Below are 25818 nucleotides of genomic sequence, written 5' to 3' on the forward strand. Positions count from 1 at the left end.
ATCCAGTGTTATGCACCCACCAATGATAGCAATGACGACATTAAAGATCAGTTCTACAGTAGGCTGCAATCATTCATAGCGAAGTGCCCAAAAAAGGGCCTCACCATTCTGATGGGAGATCTAAACGCCAAAGTTGGAATAGAAAACACCGGATATGAAGATATCGTGAGGCGGCATGGACTGGGAGAGAGAAACGAAAATGGTGAGAGATTTGTAAATCTATGTGTATTCAACACATTGGTCATAGGCGGCACAATATTTCCACACAAACGCATACACAAAGCCACATGGATCTCACCGGGCCACACCACAGAGAACCAAATAGATCATATTTGCATCAATAAAAAATTCCGAAGGATAATGAAAGATGTGAGAACCAGTAGAGGAGCTTACATAGCTTCAGATCACCACCTAGTTGTGGCCAATTTAAAACTGAAGCTAAAGAAGAACTGAACAAACAGCACTACAAAGGTTTAATACTGCCTTCCTTTGAGATACTAACAAACTCAACGAATTTAAGTTAGCTCTCAACAACAAGTTCCAAGCCTTACAAGATCTACTGAAGGAAGAAGAAACTACTATGGAGGACAAGTGGAAAGGTATCAAAGAAGCATTAACTTCAACGTGTCAAAAGGTTCTGGGCCTCAAGAAGCATCATCATAAGGAATGGATCTCTATAGAAACACTGGACAGAATCAAAGAAAGGAAGAACAAGAAAACAGCAATTAACAACAGCCGAACACGAGCGGAGAAATTTCAAGCACAGGCTGAGTACATAGAAGCAAACAAGCAAGTGAAGAAGAGCATTAGAGTCGACAAGCAGAAATACGTAGAAGAACTAGCAACGACAGCGGAAAAAGCTGCAAGAGAAGGAAATATGAAACAGCTTTACGATACAACGAAGAAACTACGAGGGAAATATAGTAAACCAGAGAGACCGGTCAAGGACAAAGGCAGGCCAATCACTGAAATTCAACAACAGCGGGACAGATGGGTAGAGTACTTCGAGGAAATCCTGAATAGGCCGGCTCCAATTAGTCCACCGGACATCGAAGCAGCACACACAGATCTTCATATAGATGGCAATCCACCAACGACGGAAGAAATCAGAATGGCCATCAGACAAATCAAGAGCGGGAAAGCAGCAGGACCCGACAAAATATCAGCTGAAGCACCGAAGTCAGATATCGAAGTAACTACAAACATGCTTTACCTTCTATTCAAGAAGATTTGGGAGGAGGAGCAAGTGCCGATGGACTGGAAAGACAGACACCTCATCAATATTCCAAAGAAAGGAGATCTGAACAAGTGTGAAAACTACAGAGGAATCACACTACTTTCAGTACCAGGGAGGGTCTTTAACAGAGTGTTGCTGAACCGGATGAAAGACACAGTAGACGCTCAACTTCAAGATCAGCGGGCTAGATTCCGTAAGGATCTGTTGTGTACAGACCGAATTGCGACACTACGGATCATCGTCGAACAATCAGTTGAGTGGAACTTGTCACTATACACCAACATCATTGATTCTGAAAAGACATTTGACAGTGTAGATAGGAGAACGTTATGGAAACTTCTTCGACACTATGGAGTTCCTGAGAAGATTGTCACCATTATCCGGAACCCATACGACGGACTACAGTGCAAGGTTGTGCATGGAGGACAGCTGACAGACGCATTATAAGTAAGGACCGGAGTCAGACAAGGCTGTCTACTCTCTCCCTTCCTCTTTCTTCTGGTGGTCGACTGGATTATGAAGACCTCAACATCGGAGGGAAAACACGGAGTACAATGAACAGCTCAGAATCAATTAGACGATTTGGACTTCGCAGATGACCTAGCCCTACTATCGAATACTCACGAACAAATGCAGATGAAGATAACTCGTGATGCATCAGTAGGCCTCAACATACACAAGGGGAAAACCAAGGTCCTCAAACACAACACGGAGAACAGCAATTTAACCACACTTGATGGCGAAACTCTGGAAGATGTAGAATCCTCCACATACCTGGGAAGCATCATCGATGAACAAGGAGGATCAAATGCAGACGTAAAGCGAGGATTGACAAAGCAAGGGCCGCATTCCTACAATTGAAGAACATATGGGACTCAAAACAACTTTCAACCAATATCAAAGTCAGAATCTTCAATACCAACGTCAAGACAGTTCTACTGTACGGAGCTGAAACTTTAAGAACTGCTATAACCATCATCAAGAAGGTACAAGTATTTATAAATGGTTGTTTACGCAAGATACTCAACATCCATTGGCCGGATACCATCAGCAACAGCCTTTTGTGGGAGAGAACAAACCAGTTCCAACTGAACAAGAAATTAGAAGACGACGGAAATGGATAGGACATACATTACGCAAATCATCAAACCGTATCACGAGGCAAGTCCTAACTTGGAATCCTGAAGGAAAGCGGAAAAGAGGAAGGCCAAAGAACACATTACGTTGGGAAATCGAAGCACATATGAAAAGGATGAATAGGAACTGGAAAGGATTACCCAGGACAGTGTTGGATGGAGAATGCTGGTGAGCGGCCTATGCTCCTTCGCGAGGAGCAACAGGTGTAAGTAAGTTTTGATAAGATTGACGCAGGAAAACAAGAGTAGTTCAGAACAATTGAAATAAACAATTTTCTTCGAAACCCCCAATGTATTAGAATATCGAATTTAGTAGGAAAATTTTAAACCAACAGTATCCAGGCTACTAATTGCCCTGACATTTATCCCAATTATTTGAATGTCAAATTCTTCACACTGTATTGTTGTTGAAAGGATTGCCCAGGACAGTGTTGTATGGAGAATGCTGGTGAGCGGCCTATGCTCCTTCGCGAGGAGTAACAAGCGTGAGTATAAAATAGAACCGCTAAAAACAAAACCCTAAACCTAAAGATAAAAAAAGACAGTGACATTTTTCCTGAGTATATTTTACTGCATTGATCGTTAAATTGCGCATCAAAACTAATGTTTCTGCTGCAATCGAATCTATTCCAGTTAAAGTAATCTCCAAAAATATGGCTTTTTTCAAAACAGTTGTCATCTGTAGTTCCCGAGTACATATAGCTTCCAGCATTGTTTGCATACAAAAGTGATAATATCCTTTTGTATGTACGGAAGTTGGATTTTTTAATGTTGTTGAGTGCAGTAATATACAAACCTCTGTGTTATTCCGTTCAGTGTTTATCATCTGTAAATTTTTAAAAGACATTCATTGTAGAGAGCTTTTCACGTTGTTGTTCTTCCTGTGGGAACACAAAATAAATTTTTGGCGTAAGTGAAATATCGTTGGGGTAGACCTGCTGAATTATGGTCTACGTCGTCATCAGTATTATTATAAGAACAGACTTAATCCTAAAATTGTAGACATGTCATAATATGACTATAATCTTAAGGATCTAGGTCTTACGTGGAAGTCACATCATTGTCTACACTGACTCTTCCTATAGTAGGAATCACCAATATGCCGTGGAGAAAACATTCAAGCTGAAGATAGAACAATATATTTAATATGAATAGAAGAGATAAGTTACACAATAGTGACCACGTCTACAGGTCCGAGCCATGCCATCCGATTGATCTGGATTGAATCCTTCCGCGTTCGCCATTCTTAGCTTTTCTTAGTGTTATATAATGAAAGTCTATTTTCACAGTTATCTCATGTTCCGCCTTGAGGATTGAGGTTAGGACCAATGCCACTACAGACCTGCATGCTTCTTCTCGGTCGATGATGAAATATAAAGTGACAACTGCAATAAGTGATAACACAATCCGTACGCCGGACTCACACGGGCCGCATATAAAAGGTTCTGCAAGTCACTATCACGTTGGTTGTGCTAATCATGATGTTCTACAAAGTCTTTGCAAATTCGTTAGGCGATTGAGCTGATGAACATAGCTAGAAAATTGCCTTCGGATAAACATGTATCAGTAGATAAGCAGACCTCAGTTTTTGAGGAAACGACGAGAGTTATCATTAGCCTAGTTCTGGATTTCAATGAGACCGTCATGGTTAACCCCATTAAAGAAGCGGATAACAAGCAAACTGATGTAAACATTGTTACAAGGAAGGAGAAAAAGCACTCTGTGAAGAAACAAATTAAGGGCAGCAATAAGTTATGAGAATCCACGGTTTCAGTTCCGGACTCACATATCATTGCAAAAGAAGACTGTGTGGGAGCAAAGTCTGAGTAGTGTAGATGAGGTGATTAAGAGACATAATAAGTTAAATCATCGGCTTACAGTCACACACAGGAAAAGAGATGTAGGAAAACAGAGTGAGATGTCTACTTTAGACGCCAAATCGGATCGCAGGAAAGATCATTCAGGAATCAAGATTCCTCAGCGTGTTAGGACGGACCTCACTGATCGGAGTGTCATTTTTCACAAGTCAAGAGAACCTTCTGAGAAGAAACCAAAAACTAGATTTCAACACGACCTCAGCCACATTAAGTCCTTAATAAGCAAGCTACTCTCAATAACCGTCCCAGGATTTAACGTCTGTAAGCTTTATAGAATAGGATGAAAATTGGATTCTGAAATTGCTTAAAAAAGCTGCCTCTTAAAGGTTACCTCTGCTTTGGCTGAAGAAAGAAACTTAATTCTAGGAAACCCTCACAAACTGAATATATCTGGAATATACGTCCGTGACAATCTCAGACTGCCTGACAGTTAAGAGACGATTGGCAGAAACAGAAATACATAAGCGCCGCTGAAACGGTGAAAAAACCCGTACTTAACGGTTTTCAAATTGTAAAAGTTTGTAGCAAAACGACCCCCAAACCACTCTGGGTGGTAATTGGAAGTTCTTCACAGAACTAAATGTGTGCTACATAAATTCTCGCAGTCTATGGAATAAAATGGCTGAATCAAGACAGTAGTGGACGTAGAAAAATCAGATGTCTTCGCTGTCTCAGAAGCGCGGTTAACGTCAGAAGTGTTTGATAATGAAATTCAGTTGTTTTTTTGTCCAATAGAGCTGATAGACTAAACCGTGGGGGAGGTGGAGTTATACTGTATACCAAAATTACCTTAGCCATACGAAATTTCGAGACAGTGGCACGATACAGAAACATGTGTCTTAGTGCGTTGAAGGCTGAAATTTATACAGTAAAATATTGAATTAACTGTAATATATCGCAGTCCAAAATGTATGGTAGATGACTTCCTTCTAAGCAAACTTAAACCCTGGTGTAATATCGGTGAAAGCCTTATAGCAGGTGACGTTAATGAACAGTACATAAACTGAGTAAACTATGAAGTAGGGGCATCGACAACGTTATTTGATAGCAAATTGTTAGAAACCTCAATTGAATTAGCTTTATTACAATACTTAGAAATTCCGCCAGATATGACTTACGAATCCCCATGTCCCTTTTGGACTTAGTCTTCACACAAGGCGATGATGTCGGTTAAATGACTTTCCTCCCACTTCTAGGGAGAAGTGACCATGTAGTCATCTCATTCAAGTTCATGGCTAAGATAGTCTGCCAAACAGATGCACCGGCCCGTCCTTACAAATGGAAGGCAGACATTGAAGCGATAAGCTCTGAAACACGGTTTGAAAACTAGAGAATTGGCTCAAGAGTATAAGGAGAAGAGACATGGACTCAATTCAAGCAGGTATTCAATCAGGTAGGTCAATAAAATATACCATGGACATTCTCAAACAAGAACAAACACAACCATCCCTGGGTAGACCAGGATATTTGATGATTCCTATGACAGAAGAAGAAATGTTGAAACGTTGTCGTCAGCCTTAGCACAGCAAGTACGATGGAATGCCACAGGTTAGTAAGAAATATGTCTGCAATTAAAATCCGAGAAGCTCAGAGAAAGTATGAAATGCAGTCGACAGAATCTGCACTCAAGAAATCTAAGAGACTACTGTCGTACAAAAATTACGCAACAAAGATGCAGACCTAATTAATGAAAGAAGTGGACCTGAAATGAAAGAGAACCATCAGTAAAAAGTAGAGGCTATGACGAGCTATTTCGGGACATTTTTTACTCAGCGGCCTCTTCTAAACAAGGAACTAGACCCAAATACAAAGTCAACGAACCGTCTGCTTATCGTGCATTCTGATCAAGATGATGTTCTTTAGTCTCTTAGTACCTTAGACATGGAAAAATCAATAGGACTGGGTGAACTACGCCCCCAAAACCTGAGACAAATTGTACAATATAATGCAGCCCCAATAACTGTGATATTCAATATGCCACTTGATCAAGGTGTGTTACCTATAGACTGAAAGGATGCAATCGTCACAAAACAGGACCAAGACGAATTCCATCAAACTACAAGCTTGTCAGACTCACCAGTATTGTGGTCAAAATACTTGAAGGAATAGTCAAAAATACCATATTGATATTCGTGGAAACCAATAACTTGATAAACAATGAACAATATGGTGTCAGAAAAGGTTTATCCTACACATAAAAACTCTTCATAGCAAGAGGGAAAAGGGTAGAGGTCCCAGATAATGGAAAGTCGGAGGATATTATCTACATCGAATTCAGCAAAGCATTTGACGAGGTGCCAACAAATAGACTGTTCTTGAAGCAGGAACATTTACGCATTGCCGGACCTCTGCTAAAGTAGCCTAAGGATTTCCCATTAGGTTGTAAACAAAAAGTAATGGTAAATTCGAAGTGTGCCACCTGGAGGCCAGAACTTAATGAAGTGCCGAAAGATTCTCTCCTAGGTCCTTTACTTTTTATACTGTATGTAAATGAACTCCCGAGTATAGTTGAGGTCCTAACCCTACTATACGCTGAGGATGTAAGAATCTGGCTAGAAATAACAGAAGGCACAGATGTATAAGCACTTCAGGTAGATTCTGATATAGTGATTAACTGCTGTGACGAGTAGATGATGCATATAAATGCGGAAAAGTGTTTCTACATGCAATTCGTGGATACAAAGATGAATAGATACAGCTTATGAGAAGTGCCTGTATCCGTGGTCCGGTCTCACAAGGATCTTGGGGTGACAGCGACTCGTGATTTCAAGACCACGGCCCACTTCCCTGAAGTTGTAGCTGAGGGGTTTAGAACCCTATAGGCGTTAGGAAAGACATTCACCAAGTTAGATACTAATATGTTCACCATAGAGATTTGGGATGAAGAACAGGTACCAACAGACTGGAAAGTAAGACACCTGATCAAGATACCAAAAAAAGGCGATCTCAGCAAGTGTAAGAACTACAGAGGCATCAATCTTCTCACAATACCGGGAAGTCTTCAACAGGGTAATGTTAAACAGAATGAAGGACCCCGTAGACGCCAAACTTCGAGACCAACAGGCTGGAATTCCGTAAGTATCGATCGCATGCAGATCGAATCGCGACACTACGGATCATTGTGGGATAATCAATTGGATGGAATTCATCACTGTACACCAACTTCATTGGCTACGAGAAAGCATTTGATAGCGTGGACAGGACGGAAGCTTCTTCGACATTACGGGGTGCCTCAGAAGATAGTCAATATCATACGGAATTCCTATGATGGATTAAACTGCAAAATCGTTCATGGATCTGATATATCCCGATGAGAATAATGAATGGTAACTTTTGGGATCCATTTATCAACCAATGCTATACGCATATTTTCTTCGTATTATTGTTAATTAACTAAACTATTCGTATTCATGTGGCTCTTACTATGAGCTTGATTTTGACATAAGAAATATTATTATACGATTAACCATTCTTGAGTTATGCCCTGTCAATCAATTACTATCTCCCTCATTCACAGCCACATTTGGCAAAATCTTTATAAATGTTGTTTCCTATTTTATGTTACGACGTGGTCTGTCTGGTTGGTGTATAAACCCAGTATGTTTGAAATAAATGATTCATATCGCAGAGGATGAGATTGGCATTCTGGACTCAACAGGTAGGGCTAGGCAGTAAGCAGGACCGATAAGTACTCTTGATCGCTCGCACAGGTTTTATGTGTCATTGGTCCGGTCGATAAATCACTGTTCTCTTATTGGCGGTATCATTACTTTATACATTAATAGGACTCAAGGCACAAGTTATTACAGGAGAACAGCTGACAGACTCGTTAGAAGTAAAGACCGGTGTCAGGCAAGGTTGCTTACTCTCACCCTTGCTCTTTCTCATGGTGATCGACTGGATCACGAGGACGTCAACATCTGAAGGAAAGCACGGGATACAGTGGACATCTAGGATGCAGCTGGACGATCTAGACTTCGCAGATGATCTGGATCCTCTATCGCAAACGCAACAACAAATGCAAGAGAAGACTAATGTAACAGCAGTCTCAGCAGCAGTAGGTCTCAATATACACAAAAAGAAAAGCGAGGTTCTCCGATACAACACAGCATGCACCAATCAAATCACAATTGAAGAAGATTTGGAAGATGTAAGAACCTTTACATATTTGGGCAGCATCATTGATGAACACGGTGGGTCTGATGCAGATGTGAAGGCGTGGATCAGAAAAACAAGAGCAGCATATTTACAATTGAAGAACACCTGGAACTCAAAACAATTGACAACCAACACAAAGGCTAGAATTTTCAATAAAAATATTAAGACAGCTCTTCTTTACGGAGCTGAATTCTGGAGAACAACGAAAACCATCAACCAGAAGATACAGGTGTTTATTACCAGCCGTATACGTAAAATACTTCGGATTCGTCGGTCAGATACTGTCAGCAACAACCTGCTGTGGGAGAGAACAAACCAGATTCTAGTTGAGGAAGAAATCATGAAAAAGCGCCGGAAGTGGATAGGACAAACATTGAGGAAATTGTAGAGAATTAGTGCGCGTTCTAAATGCGGTTCACCAAGTTTGTAGAGGCTAATTTCCTGTTTATCTGATTCCAATAAATAGTATCCCGTTAACTAAGTATTTAATGCAAGCTGAATCTCCTAGTAGAATTATGGGTTTACTCGAGATTGTTCAAAAGCCTGAACACCATTTATAAAGATAGTTTGTTGTTAAAGATTGTGTAGTATTTATAAGTATTTGAATTATAATATGAACTAAGAATTCAGCAATAACATAATCGGATCAAGAAGTACTAGATAACCACAAACGAATGTACTGTATTTAGAATTCGAAATCAAGCATTCAACAAGTACAAAGGTATCATTATTTCATTCAAAAATCACAGATTGGTAAAATCTGCAAGCGTACACGAATCAAGAGCATGTGTGTGTGTTAAAAATCCATATATATTTTTGAGTGTTAATCAAGTATGGACAAATTATTGATTGTCTGTTTATTACAACCAATGGGAGAATAGATTAAAAATTGATGTGCATAAATGTGCTCAATCATATTCACACAAAATTACATAGTGGGTCAGGTGTCTAAATTACAGTAAGTAGATAAATAATACATTAGTGGAGTGGGCTTACTACAATAACACCCAACTACGTCACAAGGTAAGCACTCACTCGGGATCTTCAAGGACAATGGAGAGGCAGAACACCATAGAACACATTACGCAGACAAATGGAAACAGACATGAGAAGAATGAACAACAATCGAACAGAAAGAATGGTCTAGGGTTGGAGATTGCTGGTTGGTGGCCTATGCTCTATTTGGAGCATCAGGTGTGAGTATTTAATGTTGTAGAGCAGCCAACCAGAAAGTCTAGGTTAGCCCGGAGTCCGTATAACTCTGTGCCTTCTGTTATTTGTCGCTGCATTTTGATGTCACCAGTTCAAAATTGCATCCGAAGCTCAGTGACAATCAAAATTTACTCATGTGTGGTGCGAAAAGTAAGGGATCGAGAAGAAAGCCTTGAGACACTTCACTAAATACTGTCTTCCATGATGATCATTTGAAATTCAGTTAAGTGCAGCCCTTTATGTAGATGCCTGTCAAATGCTTTATTGAATTCCACTGACCGTTCATTATATACAGACTTCATACGTCTTGCTATACGCCTTGCTATCAGGTTTGTTGTGTAAGATAATCTTCTGAATTCATGTGTTTCATTAGTTAAGAAGTTGTTGATTTACAAGAAAGTCATGGAATCTTTTTGGATTGCCCTTTACATTATTTTAACTATGATACTAGCGAGACTAACAAAATTGTAGTTTGGTGAAAGTTGTTTTGAACCTGTTGTAGATCACCAACGTAGATGATCTATGTCGAAATGATTGGAGGCCTACTCGAGTTAGACGTGAATAGTGTGACGAACCAACTAACGTCGAAGTCACACCTCGTGGTCAGCACCTTACGTGGACTACCCCCATTGACGTAACAAGGTACTATAGATGCTTTGAAGACTGTACAACACAAAGGACGTTATTACAGAAATATATTAGTTAAAGTAGATACAAGCCAAAGTAAGACCACTGCCGCATGGGCCAGTCCATGACATACAATTAACTAATGCGCGTCGGTTGTACATGACCTTGGCAGGGAGCGACGATCTGTTCGACATTCAGCGATCCAACTGCCGGATGATTTGGCTGGGGCTCAGTGACATTTCACTGGCCCTACAATACTCCCCCACCAGATTCAGCGGCCGTTTGAATCGGTACCAAACATGTTGGGAGCAGTCGCGCGCCGGAGAGTGCCAAACGAATATTATAAATTCTCCAGGTATTGCTTATCTGTAAAACAAATGGAAAGGAGGCGGCAGAAACTGGTCGGGAAACAGCGAGTCATAATATGTTAGTAGGTCGTTGCTTAAACGTAAATTGATTAACCATAGAAATAATGAAAAGAACAAAACGTTTTATTGTTCTATCAAGTCGCGCTGAAATATATAGCCTTGACAAGTAATTCAGTTCCTCCGATGACAAACGTTAAGTCTGCCGCAAGAGTAATGATGCTATAGCGATAGTAGGATAAGTGTATTATCAATCGATATCCATATTTGTACTGTCATTAGTTTAAAGTTGTAAGTCGGGCAGTGTCGTTGACAGCCATTAATTAGTGTCGAATTCTAGTTATATCTATATCTAACAGACTAACCGTAAGTACAGAAGTATAACAGTGAAGAGTGGTCGTTATTTCGTTGTGCAAAGCTATTGACCAACTTGTAGTCACAGTTTGAAAAGTCGATGACTGCTGTTACAGTCAGTAAGGGTTGAAGGCTACAAATCCACAGCAAAGGTGGCACGATGAAGTCTCTAAAAGATGATAAACGGTGAATGCTGCGTGTTTGTTCGGTTAGTGAACAGAAAAATATCGAAAAGAACATAAGAAACCAAGAGTGTCACTCTGGACTCATGTCAATGATACCCGTGAAAAACGCTGTCAGTGTTGGGATAGAGGCGACAATATCGTTTTCAGTTTGCAGGAGATTCGCTCGACTGCATAAACTGATGATTCGCGCGAATGATATTGTCGTCAGACCACCAATTGAACTGGACAGGTTGTAAATCGTCGAGTAGTTGAACAGCCGATTGATGTACCGGAATCATCTGTTAAATAACAGCCACGAGGAAACAATACTTCATAAAATGAAGTACGACATCGAAGTAGAACAACTACAATAGTTCAGATGTGTTACAATGTCAAGTCTAAATAACATCGTTCTTACGTATATTGACAGTTGCACTGAACGTTCGCTTAGGTATGATTAGCGTAACAGTTGGATGTGTGAATAAAAACATATACGAAACTATGGTTGGGTTCGTGGAGAATTTTCGAGGACGTTTAGATATTTTCCAAACCCGTATCGCATGTAAATAAACCGAAAATAGAATTAAAATGACTGTCGTGTAATAAGGAAATCGAGCCATGATTTACCGTGTGAATTATTAGCAAATACAAGGGGTATAATAAACATTAATTAAAATGGTAACCACCAATGTAACTAAGGTTTAGAGGGTCCAGGTAACGTGGCCATTTCGTAAAAGGCTGATACAAAGAGCTTATTACCTAGCGTTAAGTGACATATTAAGTACGACAACATGTGTACTTGGGACATGGACTAAGCGTGCTCGTGTACATGCAATATGTTTTACCACAGTATGTCGACTAACGAGTCATAAATGTACATGATTTCGACTAAAACTTGACGGCAGTGACAGAATATATGACTAGTTTACGTGAAAGCAACTACGAAATGTTATCACGCATCATAAATATAGTACGAAATAATCTAATGAAATTATGAAACTCGCCTGGGTTACTCTTGCCTCTCAGTAATGAAGATATGAAGTAGGCAGTAGTTTGAATCGTAAATTTATAGCATTCGTATCCTCTGTTTGGCCATGGAACTCAGCAATTGGAAATTAGGCAGGCAGTGGTAAAAAAAAGCAGAACATTCTAGTGGATAGTGGTTAAGCAGAAAGATGAATTTATAGTCGATAGTTAATCGTCTTATATATACCAGTGGATAAGTTACAAACAGGTGTGCGTTCGTGTTGCCTTGTGGCTATACTCACGAGTGGTTGATATTTTAACAGACATATTACACAGGAGCATTTACATGCTGCTAATGCTTGTTAAAGAACCACGATAGCCGATTATAATCGTAGTTGATTGGTTAGTTCTGTCGATTGAACTAAGTATTTAAGTTTAAATACTAATCAACATTGACATGAAGCAACGAAAGTTCACAGTGATAGATTAACATAGGCGATGATAAAAATGAAAAAGAATAAGTATAGAATGCAATAATAAAGATCATACTGATACGTTGCGTTATTCGAAGTCTTGCTCACCAGTGTAGATCACCAACGTAGATGATCTATGTCGAAATGATTGGAGGCCTACTCGAGTTAGACGTGAATAGTGTGACGAACCAACTAACGTCGAAGTCACACCTCGTGGTCAGCACCTTACGTGGACTACCCCCATTGACGTAACAAGGTACTATAGATGCTTTGAAGACTGTACAACACAAAGGACGTTATTACAGAAATATATTAGTTAAAGTAGATACAAGCCAAAGTAAGACCACTGCCGCATGGGCCAGTCCATGACATACAATTAACTAATGCGCGTCGGTTGTACATGACCTTGGCAGGGAGCGACGATCTGTTCGACATTCAGTGATCCAACTGCCGGATGATTTGGCTGGGGCTCAGTGACATTTCACTGGCCCTACACTGTCATATCGTTTTAAGTGATAATAGCTGGCGAGTAGAAGAGCCAAGAACGAACAAACTACTCATGGCATACAGGTTTTCACACGGAATCACCAATTCTCGGAACGGTTTACCCGAAGCAGTGGTGTCTGTACCTTCAATTGACTCATTCAAGTGAAGACCTGACACTCACAAAAGAGTACTAGAAAAGGACTAAGGCAGGCCATACGGCTTTTGTCCTTACTATTCAGATCTGAAACTGAGCAATCTTAGCTCCTTTTACACATAGTGCGTAAAAAGAGGTGCAAAAAACTCTGACGCATAACTTCCCTTTTCTATCTACAAAACGAATATCCGTGCCTGGAATCGTAAGTGAATTTAATTAATGAAGAGGTACCCGCTCTAGTTGAATTTGAGGTTACATGTGCAAGGCAATATTCGCAACGTATGCATTTGAGATTTCTATGTGTCTTCTTTTCATTACTCGGACTCGTAAATTCAGTCCAACCACCACATAAAGTTTATTATTTGCAAAATCATCTGAAAATTTCTATCTTTAACCAAGAATCATTTGTGATATGTCCAGATATTGTTGTGTACCGAGATTGGCCTTATATGGTATTCGGCGATATCCTTATTAATATTGGACTAAAAACCACAGTAAATTTTGGTTCACTAGAGCCCTCCTACAAAGTTCACAGTGATTGGACTGAACAACTGGATGCAAAACCTATAAAACACTATGGGGATGACAGCGGTTTCTCAGATGCTTCAATTCCAAATAATTTACAGGACAAGATTATATTTTCAAACAACTCCAGAGTATTTTTAACACTCTCACCTATTCCTAAAACCTGCTTTATGATATTTGATATTAAACCTGATTATATAGATTCGGGATATTTGGAAATTCATTCAAACCTTGAGTTTGATAGGAGTCGATTGATCGTATCTGCTGTCGGACTCCTAATGCTAATTTGTTCAGAATCACTGGCCAATTCAATTCTGTTCTATTATGTATCTTGTATGAGTATCGTGTTATTCTCCAGTATTATGTTAGTCCTTATTGTTCTGATAAAAATGATGCCAATGCGCCGAGCAGGAGCTATCTTACAAAGTGTCATCTTTCTTTTTAGTGGCACGTTGGGTTTAACCTTTCTATTCATTGATTATTTACGCTCTGCTGTCATACAGGTGGTGGTTTCAAAATGGGAATTCGTATTTGGATACGTTATTATTGTCTCATTATGCTCCCTTGTAATCTTATACTGGTTGCAGATACCAGACAGATTAGTAACGAATTATCCTCGAACAAAGATTGTCACTACACTATTTTTTCGCCTTGTTGGCAGCCTTTTATTTGTGTACAGTATGCGCCTACCCTCTATTAGTTTGGCAAGTGTTGATTCTTTAACACTTTTTAAACATTACCTGCCCTTTTCCAGTACTTTCGACATATTAAACAAATACCCGGAAACATTCCTTCGGTCTTTATTAGTCGTTTTTGTTAACATTCTGTTCAAAATAGTACAGAGTAATCTTAAGTATTCACCTCGAAAACCTAAATACGCCTCCCAAACGCATGTTGGACACCATATCAACGGAGCTCCAAAGGCTCCTCGACATTGCATGCCTGGCTCCCCATGTGCTGCATCTTCTCCATATCATCATGCATTTGGTTTTTCAGACCAAAAGGATTCTCACCATGGGATCTTTTCTCCATTTGGAAACCATAACTTTGTGAAGAACAGCCATTCAGAATATAGGGGATATAATCCATGGACTCCCGAACCATGTTCCATAAACCGAAGACAATCTCACGGCTCTCGGCGAGACAGTCAGCATTTGCATAAGAATGAAATACTAACTGATGATGAAGATTAATATTTTAATATTTTCCTTAATCAAAGTGAAAACCTGCATTTGAACTGTTAATAACTTATGTTTTATGTTAATAAAATTTCGACGTATTTTTTGTTTTTCTGAAATGTTGATTTTAATGACTCGCATGTATCTCACATCATAGAAATGAAGAACAAATTTTTTTGTTATGTAAGAAAAAAGTGTATCAGACTTCGCTAAAACTCACATAATCAGTTGTGTTTGTTTGCTTATTTTCTTACAATCGACCCACTGTTCGCGAATTTTCGTTCACATGTTTTCTTTCAGGGTCATAATTATTAGTGTTTTTAGTAATCCACCATGCGCTGATAAGAGATAGTGTCACAAGAATGGTCCAACATTTGCTTAGTTTACGCGTAGGGTTCAGAGCCGTTGATTGCTTGGGGTTCATCTACACTACGTTTTGTACCAACTCAAATGACAGACGAAATCTCGGAAAATTTCTGGAAATCTTGAGCTAAACCTGTCACTGGGCGTTATTCCTACTACTGGTTAAATTTGTTTGTTTAGTAGTCGGTGAATAATTCTCACTGTCGTTCGTTTATTTCATAATATTGTGCAGTGAGATGTAATCATTTAAACATCTAGGCATTACAGCCACTCAAGTAGTGAAAAGTCGAGTAATAAATGATGATTCAAAATGCCGGGCAAATTGAAACGGATTATTAATTGGGACCTAAAGGGTTCACAACACTACCTACTAAAATTTGAGGATCTGCGTTCTTGACACTCACTACAAATGTGGCCGGACTGTATGGAGTGGCTTGAATTGTATTAAATCACTGATTTCTAGTACTCTGTAAAATCCTAGAATACTCACATTTTCTCCAAATAGTGTGGACGAATAGTTGTTACTCGATAGACCAGCATTGTATGCTGACCTGACCACCCTTTAACTTCTACTTTACACTCACTCAAACAGTGAAAAATTGTGGTTTGTCTCTATCATTCACTTTTGCTCCATCATTAAGTTATTCACCTTAGCTGAACTCCTTAATCTCAGCATTTAGCTATAAAATAATCAATCTATTTCCAAATTGTTATTATTTATTTAAACTCAAGCATTGGTACAAGGAAGCACCAGATATATATGCGCTACGTAAATCATTCTATTTGTGTGGGGACTGAAGTACTGTCCGAACACTCAAACGGAAACAGGCGGTTTTCTTAGGGGGCCACTCCCAGAGTCTTCGACCTAAAGATCTGATCCACAAGGCAATTGAGCAACGTCAGGAGAAGCAGTCCATGGTAGCTAGCGACCAACGACTGGTTCATACGCCATTTGCTCCTTCAGGATATTGGAGCCCATGTGCACCATTCGATTGGAATCAGTGTTTTCCAACTCCCCTGGGTGGGTCTCCCATATCTACTAACCCGGTTAAAGCGCCGGGCATCCGCTTTTCCTCCTCTCAATTTCGTAAACAACAGTAATGCCACGAGAAGGCAATGAGTAAGACTTCCTTTTCAGTAGCTGTATACTTATGGCCATGTCAGAGTTTTTCGAGAGGGAGAGCTAACTCTCCCCACCATCGGCCATACCAGGGCATTTGGGGCACACATTAAGTACATTCCCTAATTTTATCTGTAGATCTATCAGAACAAGCTAATTGATTCACTGAGTAACTTGATGTCTAAGTTATATCCATAAAAAACAAGAATCAGATCTGTATAGTAAAGGAAATGTTTCATTCTGCAACTTAACGTATCTGTGAAGCGAATCTGAAATTTACTCATGCTTTTAAGTAGAGTCGAAGTTGAAGATGAAAAAGTTCGATAGTAAAAATAACTTAATAATGACAATAGCATTTTGGTAGGTAGCATAAGTGGTCTTGTATTTTCAAGTGGGATACATTTCAGTTACCAAGGATGATAACCGTATTTTCATTTGGATTTTTCTGTTCATCAAACATCTGAACCATTCTCTTGGGCAACAAATTCGCACATTCGTTGATTTTAGTTATATTTTAGACTGAAAAAATCGTGTGTATATATACATTTATTTAGTGTCCCACATTTGTTACTCTTGCTTTAGTAAGGATTATGCGAACCTACATCAATTAATTTATATTCATTATAGAAGTAATCCTAGAATAATATAATACAGTTTGGATGTAGGGAGTCAATATTAAGGTTGAGTTATTTACGAAAATAACTTAAGGGACAACACAGCTTACTGATGAAGTCTGCTTTTAATGTGATGTGCTTTTCGGATGTCTTCTTTTCGTCCGCCAACTCTTGGTGGTATCACTTATTTGATTTCACTCGAAATTTGGTTAAATTTTGTGCTGAACAACTCTTGACATTAGACAAAACCAACACGAAAGCTGATATACGGATCCATCCATTTAAGTTTCACCACTATCACTATTATCACTTAAAAATTCAGTCTGATGACTGTTTGAATTGTGCACAACATGCTGTCTCAAAAATATCTAGGTAGTCATCCGAATTCCTATGACAGAATGCCATTAGTGTTTTTGGCGTTTTAGTTATGAGTTAGGATTTCTTGTGATTGTTTCTCATTTTACTTTTACTATACATCATTCGTCAAGGAGACTGGAACCTTCTGTAGATTAATAACTCTTGACAGCATAGTAAATATCTCTTAAGAATTACTAGCGATTCCCGACAACTAAATCAGTTTTAGACTTAACAGGTTTTTCAAGCTTGAGAGTTCTAGAGCGATTCACAAACAGTTATAAAATACATTACTGAATCCTAGAATAGTTCTAGTGATTAAATCATTACTTTATAGCTTCCGATTTTCGTTTAACCCATACTGGCGTTTGTTAAAGACTTGTGAATATCGCTTTTAGTATTTCTGACAAAATATTAGTCATATTTACATAATCGGAGTTTGTATTCATTAAGTTTTGATAAGCAGAGGGAGGTGGTCATTACTGGAATCACAGCTGACTATAATGGTTGAATTCAATTATCGAGTCACATGTTCGATATTTGTGTTGTTACGTCAGCCCATAAAATTGTAGATCTTGGTTAAGTTACGCTTTGAGGAACCCTGAATGCCCTACTTGTTAAACCAGGAAGGGAGAAAAATAGGTGCAAGACATTTATAAATTTTCTTTAGGTTATCAGTGTTCATTAACTATGTGGATTAGATGGTGATAGAGAACGTTACTGATACAAGATATTATGTTCCGTATGGTATGTTACTTTTACAGTCTAATAATTTTAAAATTGCTCAGTTTTATATGATCGCACTAGTCAGTGAAACAATGAATACCTTACTAATTTTCAACAAGCTCTCCTGACAAGCACAGTATAACTTAAGGGTGATTTAAATCTTAATTCTGAGACAACTGATTGACACTTTGTAAATGAAGTATTTATTGTATGGTTCTCAGATTTTATCAAAAGATTCTGTAACTTTGTGTTCAAATACATTTGATTGTCCCCCTCATGTGTTCTCGCTCACTACATTACTACTCAGGTCAGTGTATCCTTCCCGGCATGCTTACGTGCTTTATATGACAAAATGTTAATTCCATTTGATTTGAGTATTCTTTGTAGATTTGACACCGGCGTGAACGCTTTTCTGTAGCTAAATTCAATATTTCTGTTACCTATGGTTTTCTAATTATCAGTATATTCAAAAATGGATATCGGCTAGCAGTGGTATCTAGGACGCGCGTTTCGTCCTATTTGGGACTCGTCAGCTGGGTGTACCTGCGCCTGAGTTGGTGTTCACTCTGGGACTTGAACCCAGTGCCATTCACTTCAAATGCCACCGCGTTATCCACTTAGCTACTGAATCCTGATCGCCACTTGCTTGTGCAATGGGGTGAAGTTTAAATACACTTGATATTGTTTTACTTGAATCTTCTCATTGATGTTTAGGACTGGAATTGATCAGTCTCTTATTGGCAAATACGATTAAACGCGCGTCCTGGATTCCACTGCTAGCCACTATCCATCTTTGCTTATAGTGCTTGTGAATTAAGGCAATACGCACAGTATGCACACATGCCAATAAGAAACCGATAAATTGGAGTCCTAAACATCAATGAGAAGATTCCAGTCGGTCAGTCAGCTACAACGTAGGACCAGGCACATGTGTGCATCGGTCCAGGTTGCCATACCGCATCAGCACAACGAGGTGAACACCGGATTCATAGCAGTGGTTAGGTCAAAGGTGGTAATATATAAGAGAAAGATTGCATATAGTACAAGAAGAAAGAATTGGTTCGTAGAAAGAAAGATATGGAGTGATTTTAATCTCTTAGTTTAAGGGAAGACAGAGAGTGTATACACCGACGCCATTGTGATCGACTCTGAGCCATGTCACCAAGAGTCTCCAACCATTGGTTACGAAAGTCACGCGGACCCCAACCAAGTAGTCTGCATCTACCAACATGGCTCAGACTAGAAGTTAGTGTCTTCAAGCACTGATGCCACGTTTTGGTTTGGCCGCCCCTAACTTTCTTCCAACCATCTCCAATACCGGATAGCATTGCACGTCGTGGTAATCGGTGTTCAGGCATACGTAACACGTGGCCCAACCATCTCAGTCGATGAAGATTCATAACCTCATCAACTGATTTACCATCATTCCCTAATACCCTGCGTCTAACCTCACTATTACTTACCCGGTGGTCCCAGCAGATGCCAGCAATATTTCTAAGGCATCTGTGGTCAAATACTAATAGCTTACGAGTGTCTTCTACTCTTAGTGGGCATGTTTCGCTGCCGTAAAGTAAAACAGAACGGACTGCCGCGCAGTATACCCGTCCTTTTATTGATAGACGGATATCTCGCCTTCGCCACAGGTGACGTAAGTTGGCAAAAGCCAAGCGAGCTTTTCGAATCCGTGCTGAGATTTCGTCCGATACCAACCCATTAGGGCTGATCAGACTTCCAAGATAAGTGAAGTTGTCAACGCGTTCGACTACTTCACTCCCTATCCTTAGTTCAGGTGTTGACGCAGACCAGTCCTGAAGCAACAACTTGCATTTAGAGGGAGAGAAGCGCATTCCAAACATCCTGGCATTGTTGCTCAGTGCTACCAGAAGACTGCATTTTGTCAGCGTCTTCACCAAACAGGACTATATCATCTGCGTATTCTAAGTCGATAAGTGGACCTCCTGGATGGAGATCAATACCCGAGAACTCAGTCGACGAGAAAGTTATTTCCATCAGTAGATCTATGATGAAGTTAAACAAAAATGGGGAAAGTGGACAGCCTTGACGGACACCACTTGAGGTTGCAAAAGTAGATGAGAGTTCGCCATAAGCTCTGACTCGACTAGTAGTGTTCGAGTAAAGAGCCTTTACAAGGTTTATGTACTTCTGGGGTACACCTTTCAATGACAGACACTGCCACAGAATCTCGCGGTCTACCGAGTCAAATGCTGCTTTTAAGTCGAGAAAGACCACCATTGTCGGACGCCGATAAGTATGCCTGTGTTCTAGAACCTGACGAATGGTGAATATGTGGTCGATGCAGCCACGACCAGGTCTGAAGCCAGCTTGAGTCTCTCGTGTTTGCAGTTCACGAGTCTTAGTTAGGCGTCTGATAATTATCGAGGCTAGTATTTTAGATATTATATTAGTTAAACTAATGCCTCTGTGGTTGTCACAGGATGATTTTGACCCTTTCTTATATATTGGGACGATAAGTGATTGCGACCAGTCAGATGGAATAACGTCTAACTCCCAGATCTTAGCTAAAATATTAGTCAACCTAATCGCTAAAATTGGACCACCATCCTTAAAGACCTCTGGAGCCAGTCCATCTGGACCAGCTGCCCTTCCTCGTTTCAGATTAACTATAGCCTTTTGAGGTTCAGCAAGAGTTGGGGGACCTACTTCAATGTTCCATTCACACTGTCTGGGAATGGAGGGTAGTTGTAGAGTAGCTGAAGGCCAGTTGAACTGTTCTCTGAAATGTTCCGCCCATCGTTCTAAACGTCTGGACTGGGAGCAGATGAGAGTATCGTCTTTTTCCGATATAATCTCACTTACACTTGACTTATTAATTCCAGTTTCTTTTATTAGTCTGTAAAGCTGTCTTGTGTTCCCTATAGTCGCCGCCTTTTCCATCTTTTTTGCTTTCATTGCCCACTACTGCTCACGGTCGTTTCTTAGACTTTTTCTTAACCTAGATCTGATTTGTTGTCGCTCTTCCTCATGTTCGGAACCTGATGGGACGAGTTTGCGAGAATCCATCAGTGTGATAGACTTTGAAGAAATCCACTGGTTCTTTGAAACTCTGTGGTTTAAGTCGCTAATAGATGTCACTGCTGTTTCGACAGCTGTTTGTATGGCTTTCCAAGCAAAAACTGGGTCAACCTCGTTTTCAGAACTACCTAATCGTGACCTCAGTTGTTCCTGGAACCTACTTTTGGTTTCCTCGCTACTCAGTTCGGTTCGAATGGGTCTTTTTACTGTGGCTTTTTTGCGTCTAGTGAGGTGCAAGCAGATGCGTGCCCGTATTAGGGCGTGGTCGGAGTCCAAGCAGGTACTCCAGAATGAGCGACAATCTTGTACCGACCCTCTCCAATGATGACTGATGGCAATATGGTCTATTTGAGTCCATCGTTGGCTTGGTGCAGGCGGTCGCCACGTTAGACGATGTCTCTCCTTATGCTTAAAATTTGTGTTTGCTAAAAATAAGCGATTGTCTGAGCACAGTTGCAGCAGACGGTCACCATTATCTGTTCGCTGCGCCGGAATGCTAAAATATCCACCTAAATGCCTTTCTGTTTGGTTTAAGCTACCTATCTGAGCATTAAAGTCACCCCTACGAGTACTATGTCTGAGCGTTTAGCTTTCTGAAGAAGTTCGGACAGCTTTCTGTAAAATTCATCTTTCACATCATCTGAGCTGCAGTCAGTGGGAGCGTAGGCAGAAACGACGAAAAGGCAACGACGTGTGTCCCTATCCTTCCGAGTTCTTACGGAGCCGTTTAGCTGAACAGCACATAGACGACTGTTGACGGGGATCCACTCTAGCAGTGCTTGTTCCGCCCTCATGCTTAGTGCTATGCCTACACCTGCCAGTCCACGAGAACTGGCCATCGGGTCACCAGATACACGTAGGGTGTATCTCGTTGGCTCTCCGTTTTGCGGAGGTGAGGTCAAGTGAATGACCACACTGGAATCCTGTATGCGTGTTTCGGAGACACAGCATACATCAATGGAAAGAGACTCTAGGGTTTTAGCCAAGGAAGCCTGCTGACCGATTTGACATAGGGTGCGTACGTTGAAGGCTCCAATGTGTAGTTTGGAGCGAGGTTTCAGTAGACCTGGGACAGAGTTTTGAGCACTAGAATCGTTGGCTATGGTGACACTTGAGGAGGAAGCCGAAAGAGGAAGTTTAGAGTTGAAAGTCGATGTAGGAGGAATAATAGGAATTGAAGAGGAAGGTTGATTATGAATACAGTGGTCTTGGGTGCTGTTAGAGGTATGAGGGCGGTTATCGCTTCCCGGTTGCCCACACCGAGGAAGGGTTCTTCTGGAGGTACCTGAAAAGGAAATTGGATTAGAGGTGGTCTCAGTGACCTGAGAGCGTGACCGCAGTGCCCAAGGGACAACTGCTTGAGGCCGGTCGCGCACGGCCTTTTCGTGGGAGGTTTTTGACGTGTTAGCTCCGTTCTTCAAAGGGCCTTACCGCCGGAGACGGCAATCCGTGAGGTAAGGTGAGGTGTGCATTTTTAGGGTCGACTTTTTCTAACCCCACCCCTCCTTGTGGGAAGGCAGCATCGCTGTCATGCTGGTTGTCTGAAGGAAACACCTTACTGCTGTCACACCTCTGTACAGTCAGCAGTACGACTTCGCCTTCGGACCTTGGGTTTGTTGCTTTTAGTCTTACCGCTCTTCAACCGACCTGTCTGACATGGTAGGACCTTGAGGAACGGTTGTTCCAGCCAGTATAGCTCGGTTGCTTCATCACGATAGGCAAGCCCGACCACCATGTCAAGGTAGCAACAACGGTCGGGGAAGATTCAAGTAAATAATACCAAGTGAATTTATCAATATATTCGTTTCTAAGTGTTGTTTATGATGTCATCGATACTAATGAAAGAAAACGGTCTCCAGTTTGTTATTCTCTTTAATATTATGGGCAACCCTTTCCCGTCAACGAGTCATATTAATACAAAGTGTCCAGTTGTTGTGGATACCAGTGATATATACGAAAGAATTATGAGACCCATGCACTTGAAAATCTGGGGACAAATCAGAAATGCTATGGATCTATTGCAGAAGTTTTGTTACTGAAAAGTCAACATTATTAGATCACTCGGACGCATTACGTGCTGCGCGAAAGCGAGTTGAACGATTGTGTTATTCCTAGTTTATACAATAGACAAAGAATAAATACGTGAAGTTTTCTCGAAAACATCCATTAGTTCCATTTAGTACATCACGAAGCAATGTGAGAAAAAAAACCCAACTTCGTTTACTGAAAAAAGATATCATATAAAAAAATACGAAAAAGAAGATGAGTGTATCTTCATCTGTTAGTCTGATCAATATGGCACTTTTAATCAGAAAGGAATTCCAAATAGATTACAATTGAGTCAGGTATTGAATGCTATTAATTGATACACTATCCATCTACAACGTCTGAACTTTGAATCGTCAGCGAATGCAAGTAAACGATTAAGTATTTACTCTCATTGTCTACATGTCAATCAGTAATACGTAAGCCAAATACAACTTGTTGGCCAGTATTGAATCTGCTCCAACCTTTTTATATTTATGCTAAAATATTGTGTAAATTTGGTTTATTTTACAAGCTTCATTTTCTATCTCGTTACCGACCCTCTTTTCTTTTTAATTGATAATTATGAGTCTTTCCTTGTCCACGAATCTTTGGTGGCCCAATATCTGACTCCAGTTAAATCGTATGATGATTGTTATTGAAATGTACGTGCTGCCAACCCCCGTATATTTCGATATACTTAATTCACGTTAGAGAATAACGGAACAAAATAAGCCAAATACGAGAATGAATTTTGAATACGTATATTTGATACACTCATTCATCCAGACAGACAATCAGAGAAAGGAAGCGAAACAAAGCGAAGTGACGGGCAGTGGAGAATTCGAGTGAACCAACTCGATTTGATCAAGCGTGACTCAATATTTATATTCAGACAAAAATAAATTACAGATACGTAATGGATAGGCTAAGCAATTAACACACATACGATCATATAAAAACACTCAGTTAATAAGCGAATAATCAACAGGGTTAAAATATAACTTGAATAAATAAATTGGTCTGTCTAGAAGCTAGAATAGCCTATGTGGGTTTGACGTAGTACCAGCCACTACAAATCTACGAAATTATACTAAATATTTACATTCTACTGTATTTATTTATGTCTTTCTACTTACGGTTGACCCATGTGGACATAGGATTTAATCATGTTCATTTAGTCCTTTATGTTCCATCTAATTGTATCTATTCTTAAGTATTGCATTTGTAACATCCGAGGCATTCTTTTTTGGACAAATAACTATACTTATGTTCTAAATAGTATGAATTATACTTCCGTTGATCTGGATATCTCCAAACGTGTAAGAGAATCAGTGTTTTTTAAATAAATTTGTGGTTGTCATGGAAACTCAATGTTATAGACATCTTCATCCATCATATTTATATTGCATATTTATGAAAGTACACTGGTGCGTAATTATACATAAGTTATTTAAAATTCCTATGTGATACACCGTGACTTTTGAAGATCAGTGATTAAGTCATACAATAAGTTACATTTCATCGTATTTTGATATACTACAGTTTTAATTCCTGAAGTTGCATTCAGTTTCATGTAGGTTGACGTGTAGTTTACAAAGCCTGCTGTTCATGAGTTTTTCTGCCTTGTCTAAATCAGTCTCTTGTGCTATATACATTCTATTAAGAAGTTGATGGATAGATTATATATGAAGAATAAATTAAATCTACGTAAATATTTCTGGTCGAAAAATTTATTTCCTCTGACAATGTTGGAGATAGCAGAGAAAAACTGAACTACCTTAAATTATATATTAAGTGATCTTGGTTTATTACACAGTTTACTCTTAACGGTTCATGTGAATATTGCATGCCTTTTATCAGTCGATGACAAATTGTAAAACAGTCGTGTAACTATTATTTTATATAACATTCAACAACAATACAGTGTGAAGAATTTGACATTCAAATAATTGGGATAAATGTCAGGGCAATTAGTAGCCTGGATACTGTTGGTTTAAAATTTTCCTACTAAATTCGATATTCTAATACATTGGGGGTTTCGAAGAAAATTGTTTATTTCAATTGTTCTGAACTACTCTTGTTTTCCTGCGTCAATCTTATCAAAACTTACTTACACCTGTTGCTCCTCGCGAAGGAGCATAGGCCGCTCACCAGCATTCTCCATCCAACACTGTCCTGGGTAATCCTTTCCAGTTCCTATTCATCCTTTTCATATGTGCTTCGATTTCCCAACGTAATGTGTTCTTTGGCCTTCCTCTTTTCCGCTTTCCTTCAGGATTCCAAGTTAGGACTTGCCTCGTGATACGGTTTGATGATTTGCGTAATGTATGTCCTATCCATTTCCGTCGTCTTCTAATTTCTTGTTCAGTTGGAACTGGTTTGTTCTCTCCCACAAAAGGCTGTTGCTGATGGTATCCGGCCAATGGATGTTGAGTATCTTGCGTAAACAACCATTTATAAATACTTGTACCTTCTTGATGATGGTTATAGCAGTTCTTAAAGTTTCAGCTCCGTACAGTAGAACTGTCTTGACGTTGGTATTGAAGATTCTGACTTTGATATTGGTTGAAAGTTGTTTTGAGTCCCATATGTTCTTCAATTGTAGGAATGCGGCCCTTGCTTTGTCAATCCTCGCTTTACGTCTGCA

General features: G+C 39.7%; 1 protein-coding gene across 1 annotated transcript; it reads left to right on the top strand.

Annotated features, from left to right (window-relative positions):
• Positions 1-13490: 13490 nt before the first annotated feature.
• MS3_00005694 (uncharacterized protein) lies at positions 13491-15143 on the top strand (the record flags this gene model as incomplete). Its single annotated transcript, XM_012944609.3, has 1 exon — positions 13491-15143. The coding sequence occupies one exon, from the start codon at positions 13491-13493 to the stop codon at positions 14925-14927; it is 1437 nt and encodes a 478-aa protein (XP_012800063.1). The 3' UTR covers positions 14928-15143.
• Between the last annotated feature and the right edge of the window lie 10675 nt (positions 15144-25818).

This window comes from Schistosoma haematobium, chromosome 3, assembly GCF_000699445.3.
Source record: "Schistosoma haematobium chromosome 3, whole genome shotgun sequence".
In the NCBI taxonomy this organism is placed as follows: domain Eukaryota; kingdom Metazoa; phylum Platyhelminthes; class Trematoda; order Strigeidida; family Schistosomatidae; genus Schistosoma; species Schistosoma haematobium.